We start from the raw sequence: 12,838 nt of genomic DNA, 5'->3' as shown, positions 1-12,838 counted from the left end.
GCATTTGTTTTTGTACCTTAGTACATACCTGTCAGTGTTAACTGAATTAATCTCATTTTGTGTGTAATACTTCATATATGTATTCTTTGCTATAAAATCACTGAACACAGATTTAAGGGAAGTAAACATTCATATTCCATTTTTTTCTTCATGAATTAACTGAATTGCTGTCATCATCAAGAAGACTCATGTCAACTTTTATTCTGTGACTTAAATTCCTTCTGAAACGTTGGAACAGGTATTGGATGCCTGTTGGCCATGCCTCAGCTGGAGGGGTGGAAGATCCCTGGGCCGTGGGGTCCTTGCAACTGAACCAGAGAACTGTACCGGGAACCCTTAGTTGATTACTTGGCTCATGTGAGTAACGTATTTGGCACTTACAGGCAATGTTCTTCTGGCCTTACAAAGATCTGATGCATGAGTCTGAGTTTAAGCCACTAAGAAGATTTAAAAGAAGCAGTTAATTGAGGGCACTCCCACAGTCCATGAGCCAGACAGAATTTTAAAAAGAAAGAAAAGAGAGACCTTGGCCTGATATTTTCATGTGAGCCATTACAACACACCTTCATGCTCATTTAGTGTCAGGATACTGTTCATATTCCAATGGGGAACAGTCCCAGCAGGGCAGGATCAGAGAATTCTGTAGCAAAGCGGTTCTAAGCAGTGAAACATGAACATCAAAATATTTTATCTCTTGAGACCACTTAGAAAATTGTAGCTTTACTGTGCCTGAAGAGAGGTCTGTAAGCTTTCACAGGTTAACCATGGTTCCCCCAGAGCAGTTGCGACTCTAACTACAGCACCGTATTTTAGTAGATAGTAACTTAAGTGCCTGCTTGCCTGCCCACATCCTCTCCCTTAGCCATTCCTAGGATTAACAATTTGTGATCGTTCTGAACTCCAAATATTCATGATGTTAATGGTTTTATGTATTCCTGAACGGTATCTATATGCCTCTCTCCTGTGGTGAAGACTCTTTATCAGTGTTAACCAGATTAATACCTTAATCCGTAATCAAGTACAGTGGTTTTCAAACTTCGATTGTTAACAGCAGGACCAGATTGTCAAAGGAATAGTGACAACTGTAATGCTCCAATATCTAAAACAGATGAGGCAGGTCAATTTCTTTATTTCAGTTGAATCAGGGATAAGGCCCAAAGACCCACTGTTCAGCCTCCCCCTCACTTTGATCAAGCTTCCTAGAGTGCTTCCACAAAACCCTGAGCCTTCAAAAACATGATTAAATAGTAATTTTTTTTAATCCATGCTTTATATAGAGTAGGCAAGGTAATCTGTGTTCTATAGGTGTATATAGTGGCGTGTGTATATGTGCTTGTGAAATGACTTGAGAAAAAGCAGTATGTTTAAGTACAATAGGCAGGATATTGCTGAAATGCCAACCAGAACCTTCTGTCATGTAACTTAAATAAACTTCCTAACTCCTCCTCAGTTCTTGGGTGCTTCATCTGTCAATAACTGTTTCAGAACAGAAGTCAGCTCCAGGTGATATATGTCTTATCTTTTCCAGGTCACCTTTGATTCTAGATGTACCCCAACCAAAGGGATGTTCTCTTGAAGTAAAATGTTTTTGGTGAAATGAATCATTTTCTTACTGACTTACAAATTTATTACCAATAATAAAATTTTGATACCCAGCAAAATGGAGTTCTTTTTGCTAAAATTTTCCTTGGCCCTTGTTTGGTCATTAGACGTCATGTGTTGTGAAGACATTCTGTGCAAGGACCTGGGACCTTGAGTTGGGCATTGTCCATGGGTACTAATGATCAAGATAAGTTTTGGACTCCTACTCTTTGTTTCAGTTCTGATACTGTTTTCTTTACATGTCCACTCCCCTGGGGTTTTGCCCCATATTTTTCTTTACTGAGTTCCCCTTTTGAGGTCCCATCCCATCTTTACTAATCTTGCTCTTTGGCAAACAAAGCCATTTGAGTCTTGTTGAGGAGGAAGCCACCAGTCCTATTTCATTATCCCACATCATAGTGGATGACACCATCAGTTACAGTGCCAAATTGCCCAAACCTGGGACCTAGTAATTATCTTGAAGCCTTCCTGTCCCTTACCCTTAATCTAATCTACCACCAATTTCTGACTCTTACCTCCTAAAGACCTCTTGAATTTGTCTTGTTTGCTTTGCTTCCCACATTTTAGTTTAAACATCTCTCTTGTAGCCCTGCAGTAGTTTCCTATCTGGTCTCATAGACACTTAGGCACCTCTCCCGTCTATCCTTCACATTGCAGCCAGAGTAAGCATTTAGAAAAATGACTGTATTAATGTTAATACATGCTTAAAATCCTTCAGTGGTATTTTAATCATGTCAAAGACATGACTCCTAGTTCTGAAGTGGAAACTAGAAGCAGGTTCCTTTTCCTTCAACCAAATAGGCCCTCACACAGAAAACTTAGACTTAAACATAAAACAAAACCTCCAGACCTAGTGAGGAGGAAAAGCAGAGGGTCTCTAGTCCGGGGGACAGAAAGGGTTATAGCTTACAACATGGCTGACTGCAGCAATGGGCAGAGGGGGTATTGGTGTTCTAGCAGCATTTAAGTCCCCAGTCAAGGGCGAGCAGCAGTTTTGTCAAAGGGTTCCCTATGTGTAAACCAGAATGTGTATTTTGTTATGTCAGACTGCTCCTGAAGGTTTTTCATTTAGTCATTTTCATAGAGAGTTCATAAGATGACCATTTCTGCACTCAAGGGGTTTAACTTATTTGGACCAACGGGAGACAAGTAGAAATTCCCAAGATGTGTGTGGGAAAGGAGCCGTGAGAGAGGTGGTTCTGTGCATCCCAAGATACTTATCTCTCTCAGGCAGGCTAGGAAACTTGACAGTGTAAATTTCCTTTCCAGCGTCGTAAGGGATAGCTGATGCAGGAAGAGAAGGCTGATGCGGGAAGAGAAAGCTGTTGCTGCCAGTGGGGGTGGTTAATAAAACAGCAATAAGTATGCTATTAAAGTAGTAAAGCAGGAAATGATGGCTTCAGAGATTGGGTATTTCAAGGAAACTATCAAGGACACACTTCTGAGATAGCCCTTAAGAATAAGCGAGAAGTGTAACAGAGAACAAACCTGAACAAACCTGACTCCATATTAGAGCTATTCTTTTATCTCTAACCTTTGTGCTCTGTTGCCTGTGCTTAGTCATGCAGGCTCTGCAACTTTGTAAAGGAATGTTGCCTATAGCCTGAAATACACATAATGGCCCGTTCTCAAGGCTCTGCCTCCCCAGGCTTGACTTAAAGATACAACATTACATTCATACATAGATAAAAAGTTAAGAGTACAGAAAATAACACTTGTCTCGTTGGAGGAACATTCTTACAGGACCTATGTAGACAGGTGAAAGAACAGAGGATCATCACATCCATTTCAGGGTCTGGCCAGCACGGAGAAGTTTGCAACAACCAGCCACAACCTAACCGTAACCCTTTCAATGTAAAATAAGTCTGAATTATAACTCAAGTAAGATGGTTCTCTGGGACACCAGTCCACTCTCTTCTCCATTTGCTGGTTTTCCAGATAAAATCTATCTCTAATCCTCGCCCCAACACCTGTCTGCCTCTGGCTTGTTCTGAGGCAAGGAATACAAACTTGGACTTGATAACAGAAGTGATGGAACGAGGGCGGATGGCAGCAAAGAAAGTTGATAATAACTTAGTTTAGCGACACTGTTGTGGAAAGACAAACAGATGCCGAGCAAAGGCAGAAGCTTTTGTTTTCCCTCCTGCATCTAGGCCCAGTAGGCCCCGCCCTCGAGGAAGCCGGTTTTAAAAACAACTCAATCTCCTCAAGGGTGGTGAAGGAGTAGCAGCTGACCTAGTAGTGAGCGTCCTAAACCCAGAAGAACTCTAGGCGGGTGGAGCGGAGACGGGAGCGGGGAGGCGGGACTTCCGGTGCGGGCCGGGCCATTTCCGGCGTCATCAGGGAGCTGCCCAGGCTCCCTGGACTCGCGGCAAGGACGCCGCGGAGGGCGCGGTTTTGCTGACTGACTTCCCTGCTAGCGGGGCCTTTGCTGAGGACGGCGTGCGGAGTCGGGGTGAGGAGCCGCTCCGAGGCAGGGGAGCGCCCGCCTGTCTGGAGGCTGCATTCCTTTGTGAGCAGGCTGGGGACATACCCGTTGTGTCTCTAGGCCACCACCCTCCTGGGGCCTGGACCAACCCGCGCGCTCGCTCCGCGAGGACTCACACCCCTCTCGGCCGGGGCGGCTCCTCGGCCGCGGCGCTACCGCGCGTGCGCGGAGCGGGGCCGGAGGCGCTTCTGCGGGGCGGAGGATGCGCGGGTCTTCTTGTAGCCCAGGGGCAGGTGGCAGCTGCGCTGCGTTAGTTCTTCCTGGGGACGTTCCTCTGGGCTGCATTTCTTAGCTGGCGTCCCTTCTGGGCAGCCGGGCGTTTGCCGGGCGTTGGAACTTGCGCAGGGACAGAGTGCGGGACCGGTCCTGAGGTCCCTGCACACCCAGGAGAAGGAGTGGGTCTCAATTCGGTTAGATTGTGGACGCCTTCCAGTTACAGAGACGAATTCAAGAATTGAGTTAATTCAGAAGTCTTTATTGAGCGATCAGTAGTACAGGTAACACAGCCCCTTTCCTCACAGAGCTCCGCAGAGTGGGCAGAGTGATGAGTGATGGGGGATCCTGGCCCAGCCCTGGAAGGAAGGGAGTTGGACTCAGGAATGCCAAGGAAATGATAATTTGTATGAGAACCACGGACTGAAGGGGTTGACCGGGGAAAGGGAGGATGTAGGGGGCCGGCGGGGTAGAATTTAGGGAGCAAAAATGATTTCAGATAACAGTCCAGGGATGTGGGAGGTAAAGTGTAGATGGGACTTGTGGGCAACCGCAGTGCCATTGAACTTTAGTGCAGGAGTGGAGACAAGTGAGTTGGAGAGGGGTTCTGGGCAGCAGTGTTCATTGTTCGTAATTTATCTTGGGGGCATTGGGGAGTGACTGCACAATAACATTATTTATTGAGTGTTTGCAGTGGTTGCAGACTTTCTGACTGGAATCATGGGGAAGAAAAGAGAATTTGTGCTCGCCAAGGAGTTTAAGAGACATGCTCTGAAGAGCCCTAACCTAGGAGAAGTGATTTTTATTGAACTCTTTTTTTAAATATTTATGCAAGTTTTTTTATTTTATGCCACAATATATCCTTATTTTGGTTTAAGATGTTTTCTCAAATCCAAGTTACACTGATGCTTTAGGATATTGCATCATATTTATCCTGTGATTTTTGTAACCCTTGATACATCCATCATGTAGCCCCCCAGCTCCCAGTACATACATAACCCAAAGCCAGCATCTCTGTGTGTGGAACACTGTTCACGGCACTTTACATATATTACTTCCTTTAATCCTCCAATCAACCATTATACATGAGTGTTATTCTTTCTACTTTAGAAATGAAGAAACTAGGCTAAGAGGTTAAGAAAATTGCCCAAGTTCACATAGCTAGTGAGTCGAGGTTCAAGTCCAGTCATGTACAACTCCTCAGTTCTTGTACTTAACCACTGTGCACTGTTGCATTTCAGGGAATGGATTTGGGACTAATAATAGGGAGAAGTTTCGAAGCAGAGAGGACATTTGGGAGGTATTGAAATCGGCTAGGTGAGAAATGATGATTTCAATACTAAGATAGTTTGAGCAATGCAGAGAAGTGAGTGGATTCAAGACCATACCGGAGCTAGCACGTGATTGGTCCCTTGATTGGGTGCGAGGAAGGCGAGGCAGAGGCTGGTGGGTACATCTGTGTTGATGGTGCTGCCATTCACTCATAAAGATCGCAGGTTGAAGAGCAGCTTTGAGGGTCATGAGAACTTGTTGGATTGAGATACCCCTGGGATATTCAAGGAGAGATGTCCTCTGAAGTATCTTGAAGAGTTCCTTTGGAAAGGAAAGAGAATTTACTTTGTTCTTTGCATTGAACATGTGTCAGTATCAATTGTTTATGACTCTTCCGAAGTGTATCCCACGTAAGTTGTCCAAGCCATGGGAGGTGGTAGGACATGGACTCAGTATAAACACACGCGGACTACCTCTGAAGCCTTCGCAGTTCTACTGGGGGTGATACTAATATTTTACAGTTATAGTTTATCAGCTGCTAACTTGTAGTTCAGGTTACAAGTGCTATTAAAGATTCAGACTAGAAAAGAGATCATGGTCCAAGTGGTGAAGGCCTGCAGGGGGCTAACTGAAGAAGTATATTTTGAGGTTTGAGGGGGCACCTCAGTAATGTTCTCCTAGGCCTCAATTAATCTCTTTCAGATATGCTCCAGAAGAGCATTTTAGGATTTAAAAGTGCGTTCTATGAAACTGGCAAAAGTAAAAATAAAGGCTTTTTAAATGCTTTGGTAACATTAACCCTACATGGACACTTCAGTGAAGGTTAGAATTATCAATATTTTTTATGACCATTCACTGGTTCTAATTGGACAGTTTTGTTTTATTTTAAACAGTACAATTCTTTTGTTGTTTTTCCAGTCTTGTTTATATTTTGTTCTTTAATTACCTCAGGCAACTTTTTTTTATTGAATAGTAGATGTCTCATAAAAGTTAAGTTTTGAGAGAAGCAATTTTAGGTTCCGCGATATGTAAGAAGAGAATGCTTTGTCTACATTTTGCATAGCCTTACCTTTTGTGGCACAGTGTGTTTTAAATTAAAGACTCTAATCGCTACACATCCGCATGGAGCTGCTAGAAACAGGTATTCTTTTGACTAACAAACTGCCCTCTCAGGCAGATAGTGGTTGGTACTACTGTTGATAAAGTACTCCATTTCAAGGTCACAATAAAGATCTGAAATAGAATACCATATGAGAACTGTTATAAAAGAGAGAATTCTGTAGCAGAATCTTTAACCAGAACTCTTAATATCTTTTTTTTTTTTGACTCTGCTTTTCCACCCCCTCCACCCCCTCTCCCTCCAGCAGCTACATTATGAAAGACAAACAGAACTAGGGATTTATTTTAAAATCAAAATACTTGATTAAGGTTATTATACTGATGTATAATGATTGGACTAATTTAATTTTTTATAACTATATTAAATATATGAGAAATGACTGACTAAAACGTAACAGGACTAATTTTTACTGTGAAATATGTCATCTACACAACAGTACGTAAAACGTGTATGAAAGTTTTAAATAATTATTATAAAATAAAAAACACCCATGTACTCACCATCTAGGTCAAGAAGAAGTTAGAGGCGTCCCTGTGCTCCTGGTTTGCGTCTCCTCCCTGCCCCCTGGAGGAGTCACTAGCCTCGCTCTCGTGATAATCATTCCCTTGCCCCTCTTTGCAGCTTGATCACCTGTGTGTGCGTCCCTGTTCCTAAGTGCTGTAATATGAAACCACGCGGTGTGTGTGCTTTTGTGACTTGCTTCTTTGACTCTGTAGTAGATTTTGGAGGGTTATCTAGGATGTGTGTAACTGTAGCTCGTTCATTTCCACTGCCTTTTATATTCTGTGTATGAATATACCACAGTGTAATTGTCCATTCTGCTGTCCGTTGATAGACATTTGTATTGTTTCCAGTTCCTGGCTGTTACAAACAGTGCTGCTGTGGACGTTTTTGTTCATGTCTGACAGTACAGTATGAAAGAATCTCTGAAGGCTATGGTGCCTGGGAGTGGAACTGCTGGATGGTAGAGTATGGGGATTCCAAACTGGTTTCCAAAAGTATTGTAGTGGTTTATTCTCTCACTAGCAGTAAATGGGAGTTGCTTTTGAAAACCTTTGATATTTTCTGACTTTTTTCCTTCCAATTCTTACACCTTTTTCTTGCCCTGCTGCACTAGCTGAAGCATCACTTGCAGTGTTAAATAGAAGTGGTGAGAGTAACATCCTTGTGTTACTCCCTCAGTGCTTTCAGTGTATTACTAAGTGATATCACAGTATAAAATACAAGTTGTATACTGATAAATAAATAACCAGTATATTACTGTTAAGTCTAATGTTGGCTGTAGGCTTTTTACAGATACTCTTTTATCAGCTTAAAGAAGTTCCCTTCCATTTTTATGTTGTTTGGAGTATTTTAGGGCAGAGAGATGCTGAATTTTATCAAATGCTTTTGTGCATGAATGGATTGACATGATCATAATATCATTTTCTTTAACCTACTAAATACTTAATTATTAATTACTTTTTAAATCTATTAGTATGGTAAATAACATTAATTGGTTTTCTAATTTAAAACAGCTTGGTAGTACTGAGGTAACTCCAACATGGTCATGGATTTTTTTTTAATATATCCCTAGATTGACAGTTGTTTTTTCACCACATTGAAAATATTACTCTGACGTGTTGTGGCTGTCATTGTTACTGCTGTGCAGTCAGCTCGCAGTCTGTTGTTCCTTTGAAAGTAACCTGGTCTTCCTCAGCTGTTTTGAAGTTTTTCTCTGCCTTAGTGTACAGCCAGGGTGTAGGTGTGGACTTCTCTTTATGTTGCTCAGAATTCTTTGAACTTTCTGATTCTGTACATTGGGAGTCTTTCATGTGTTCTGCATACTTTTTGTATCTTTTATATTTTAAACAGGCATTTTACAGTAGTCTGGTGATTCCATTATCAGGAGCCTTTACAGGCCTGCTTTCTGCACTATTGTTTCTGCAGGATCTCTCTTACAGCACCTGGTTTCTTTAGGTTACTTGCTCATTGTGCTTAGAATTTTATTTGATCTTATTTGTGGGATTTCTTTGCTGTTTGGACTGAAACTAATACCTTGGGGAGGGTTTATGTTTGCTTCAGCCAGGCACCTGCTAATCAAGGTCACTCTGATTAACATTTTGAAGTTTGTCTGAGGACTTATCTTACACAATGTGAACTTAGCTTGCATCCTGAGTCCAGGGCTGGCTTACAGTTCTGAATTTGCTAAGGTGCTTCCTTCCTTCCACCCCTTCGGCCAAGTTTGAAATCAGTTGATCTTGTAATGAACTGAGACGAAGTGGGCTGCGGTGCCGGCGGTGGGCTTATTTCTGGTTCGTTCTTACAGTGAAGTCTCAACGTTTAGGTTGGGAGAGTGTTTCCTCATGTAGGCCCTGAGTTCTATCTTATTCCCTGAAGGGGCCAAGGAGGCGGCAGGGGAGAACCTCAGTCATCACCTAGTGTGGCAGGTGCTCGTGGGACCAAACCAGGCTGCAGTGTGCTGCTCATCTCCCAGCTTCTTGCTTTTACTGAGATCTAAGAATTCCTTATTTTCTTCTCTGCCCCTGGAAGATACAAATATATATATATTAATTTAGTATTGCTAGGGTACCTTTGGAGAGTTAATTTGATTATAAAAACTAAAAATGAAGTCCCATCCTTTTCTTTTTTGGCTTCTATATTGTTCTTACCCACTCCCTTATTGTCTTTAAACCATACATATACCTTATACTCCACTATATATGTGATACAGCTCATAGTAAGCTTATTTTAAAAGGAAAATGTGCCAAAGGAAAGTTGGACATTCTAAGGTAAGGAAAATGTCTCCTGACCAAAATTACTGTGTAACTTGAAATTTCCTCCTTGTGACCTATATAATTCCTGGTAGCCCTTGAGCCACACCTGCCACTTCAGGATGTAACAGTGTAGATGGGCGATTAGAACATTTTCATTGTCTGTAACCAAAGATGAAAAAAATTTTGCCATTGGTTTAGGGCTTCCGTCCATCTACCCATTCTTCAGAGTACACTTTCTCAAATTCAAAGATAAATAAATGAGTTGTCCCACCAAGAGTTATTTTAAGAAACCTGAAGTAACATTTCCTTTCCTCTGGTTTTAATTTAAGACTTTAAAAACAAACAAAAGAAAGACACTAACCATTATAACGTTTTATGGAACAAATTTGGATTTTTTAATTTTTAAAGCACGTTTTTTTCTAAGAGAGAAATAGCTTAACACTAAGCAGTATCTTTCTAGCTCTGAATGATATTTTGAAGACTTACCAGTTTTTAATTGTCCATTGTTTCCTAAACTGTATTTTTAATTTCATTTGCTCTCTCCTAGGGAATGAAGGATGGCAGCACGCCGCGCGTTAAAAGCTGTTTTGGTAGATCTCAATGGCACACTTCACATTGAAGATGCAGCTGTGCCAGGCGCACAGGAAGCTCTTAAAAGGCAAGCTATCCTCCAGGTTCAGCTGACAAATATGTTTGTAAGTGCCATTTTACCAAGGCAGATCATTAGCTGAATGGCTGGCCTGAAGATGGCATTTTACCAGTTTACCATGTACACGGGAGCTGCCTTGGGCTTTCCTGGAAGATGTATGCGTTGTTACATCTTCCAGACATTGTTGTCCCAGCCTTCATTAGGTTTGGCTTTTCAGTCTCGGCTTTTTGTTCTTTATGTGTGTGTCTTTTTCTAAGTCAGTAATGTAAATTTGGGAATGAAAACTCAAGATTCTAAAATGTGGAATAAATAAGCACTGGAAAAATCACAAATGACTCCTGGAATCACACAAAATGACACACACACATGCACAAAGGCAGTTCTGCCTGCTCCTCCTTCACCTAAGATCTAGCACTGAGTGCGCAGCTGCTCAGATAAAATTTAATTAAGGGACTTGAAATTTTAGAATTATTTCCATTAAGTAAATTGAATGCTCTCGAAAGTTAGAGACTGTCATATTTCTGATGCACTGCTTACCACAAGTCTGGATACGAACCAGGGATACATAGTAAAAGCCTGTTACAGTGAGCTGAATGTGAATGTTTATTTCTGAGTATCCTGAAAGAAAAAATACCCCTCAGTACAACAGAACTAATAATGTTATTAAGCACCTCATCCTAAAGTAATTCAGAGGGTTTTTCAAAATCAGCAATACCTAGCATGTGGTGCTTTATCATTTTCAGACCTTGAAGTATTCATAGTATGCTGTCATTCAGGAAACCTAGTGACTAGTGTCGCGGTGCCAGGTGTTAGGGTAAAGGATCAATCTAGACTTCGCGCTCGCTCAAGGAGCTTACTCTCCAGTTGGGGCATCAACAAGTATGAAGAGATTTGTAGGTCTGGTAGCCCTCAGTGGGAAGCTGCCAGTTTAGCCAGGAGTCCTGATCATTTCTCAGGTGGACACCATGTGGTTTAAAGCCAGAAGAAAGTCAGCTGGAGAGCTGGACTTCTGGCCATGGTCTGCCTCTCTCAGGCTTTCTTGGGGAAAGATGTCTGTTGATCTGTCTGCTGTCCCATTGGACAAGAGCTTCTGCTAGTTTAAAGACACACTTTCTACTTTGGATCAAAAGAAAAATCTTGAGTGACATCTCTGAGTACCTGTGTAAGCCGTGAGCCTGCCATTCTCGGGGGGCAGGAGCCTACAGAGTGTTCTCTCATTGGCCCCGGTAGGTTTAGAGTGTTCTCTCACTGGCCCCAGCGGGTTTCCATCCCAGAGAGTTCACTGTACTGTCCCTGCCAGTTTCGATTTCTGTAGAAACAAACAGACTAAGGGAAGTTGAGGGACTAGTACAAAGAAAAGTTTTTTTAAATCCTCGTTAAAAATATGATGATTTCGGTACTTAACACTTACTCATTTTTAGGTTAATAGTTACATTGAAGTGATCAATTTCTTTTGAGAGATAAACCATCAAATTTAATGTTTTTCAGAAAAGCTACCATACAGATATTATAGAGATAATCAGGATTATAGTGAACTATGTAATCATATAAATTTATTTAATGCTCTTTGAGTGAATACTTAAAAAATCTCTTTTCTATGTTGCTTGCTTATTTTAAATTGTGGATAGTGCTTTTATGCCTTGTGTCCATTTGGGGCAGGCATAAAATAAAAAGCAACAGGGTATTAATATAAAATTTTTTTAATTGTAACTAAATTGCAATTATTTTTAGAGTAAAAATCTCTGGACCAAGAGAATATTTTTTGTTTTGAAAGAAAGCTAGACTATCATGAATTCTTCTCTGATTGCCAGTTTAGGTTCCAAAAGCAGATTATGGACTCAGAACAATCCTATATGTAAGTAGTTAAAGAAAAAACATATTTCAATCTGTAAAAATGGAATGTTTCTTTGAGCGCTCCAGGTGGTTTCTGTTTATAGACTTAGTAGCACATTAGGGTTTAGCCAGTGTCTAATTGGCTAAGAAGAAGGAAGAACTCCTCAGGTGCCTCCTGTTCTCTTAGTTAGGGGGTCAGCCCTGTCTGGACACAGGTCGGGGTTCTTGTCTCAGTCCTGCCACTGCTACCCAGCTGTAGAAAGCTGAGCCCAGCCATCAGGCCTGAGTTTTCTCATCTACGGGTAGAGAAGGTTACACTGGCAGATAATCCCTGAGGTACCTTTTGCCTCTCATGTTCTGTGAGTGTGGTGGTTACTAAGCTTTGGTTTTGTTTTTTGGTTTTGGGTTTTTTTGGTTACACTTTTTTACTAAAACCCTGCAGTAAAATTCAGTTAAAGTATAGAAGGCCCTTGAAAAGGTAGACTTTACAAGCCTTCGGAGATGCAGTGGCCTACAAAGTGTGGACAATTTGTAAGCAATTCTGGGTAGATTATAAACCTGTTGGCCATAAAAACACCTAAACTTGGTGACTTATCCTTCACTTTCTGACCTTTGGCAAGTGTTTCAAAATCAGGAGGTTTTATGGGGGCTAGAATGTTAAAGCTGCCTACTGACACCTGGACTTTACTTTTGCAGGTTACGTGCCACTTCTGTAGTGGTTAAGTTTGTGACCAATACAACCAAAGAGAGCAAGCAAGACCTAATGGAAAGACTGAAAAAACTGGAGTTTGATATCTCTGAAGATGAAATATTCACTTCTCTGACTGCAGCCAGAAATTTGGTAGAGCAGAAACAAGTCCGACCCATGCTGCTGGTTGATGATCGGGCCCTACCTGACTTTAAAG

At 41.6% G+C, this 12,838-nt stretch overlaps 1 protein-coding gene across 5 annotated transcripts in view; it reads left to right on the top strand.

Moving 5' to 3' along the window:
• Positions 1 to 3,909: 3,909 nt before the first annotated feature.
• Positions 3,910 to 12,838, top strand: part of HDHD2 (haloacid dehalogenase like hydrolase domain containing 2) — a 33,024-nt gene continuing 24,095 nt past the window's right edge. For 2 of the 5 annotated variants that reach the window (XM_045521399.2, XM_010961394.3), the window contains exons 1-3: positions 3,910 to 4,057; positions 9,999 to 10,109; positions 12,630 to 12,838. In XM_045521399.2, the coding sequence (XP_045377355.1) occupies positions 10,009 to 10,109; positions 12,630 to 12,838 (310 nt within the window). In that variant the 5' untranslated portion in view covers positions 3,910 to 4,057; positions 9,999 to 10,008. Of the gene's footprint in view, positions 4,115 to 4,265; positions 4,588 to 9,998; positions 10,147 to 12,629 lie in introns of those variants that run through there. The other 3 variants (XM_045521398.2, XM_010961395.3, XM_010961399.3) reach the window with 3 other exon arrangements.

This window comes from Camelus bactrianus, chromosome 30, assembly GCF_048773025.1.
Source record: "Camelus bactrianus isolate YW-2024 breed Bactrian camel chromosome 30, ASM4877302v1, whole genome shotgun sequence".
Taxonomy (NCBI): domain Eukaryota; kingdom Metazoa; phylum Chordata; class Mammalia; order Artiodactyla; family Camelidae; genus Camelus; species Camelus bactrianus.
Note: the sequence above shows the minus strand (reverse complement) of the source record. Positions and strands in the feature narration are given on the sequence as shown.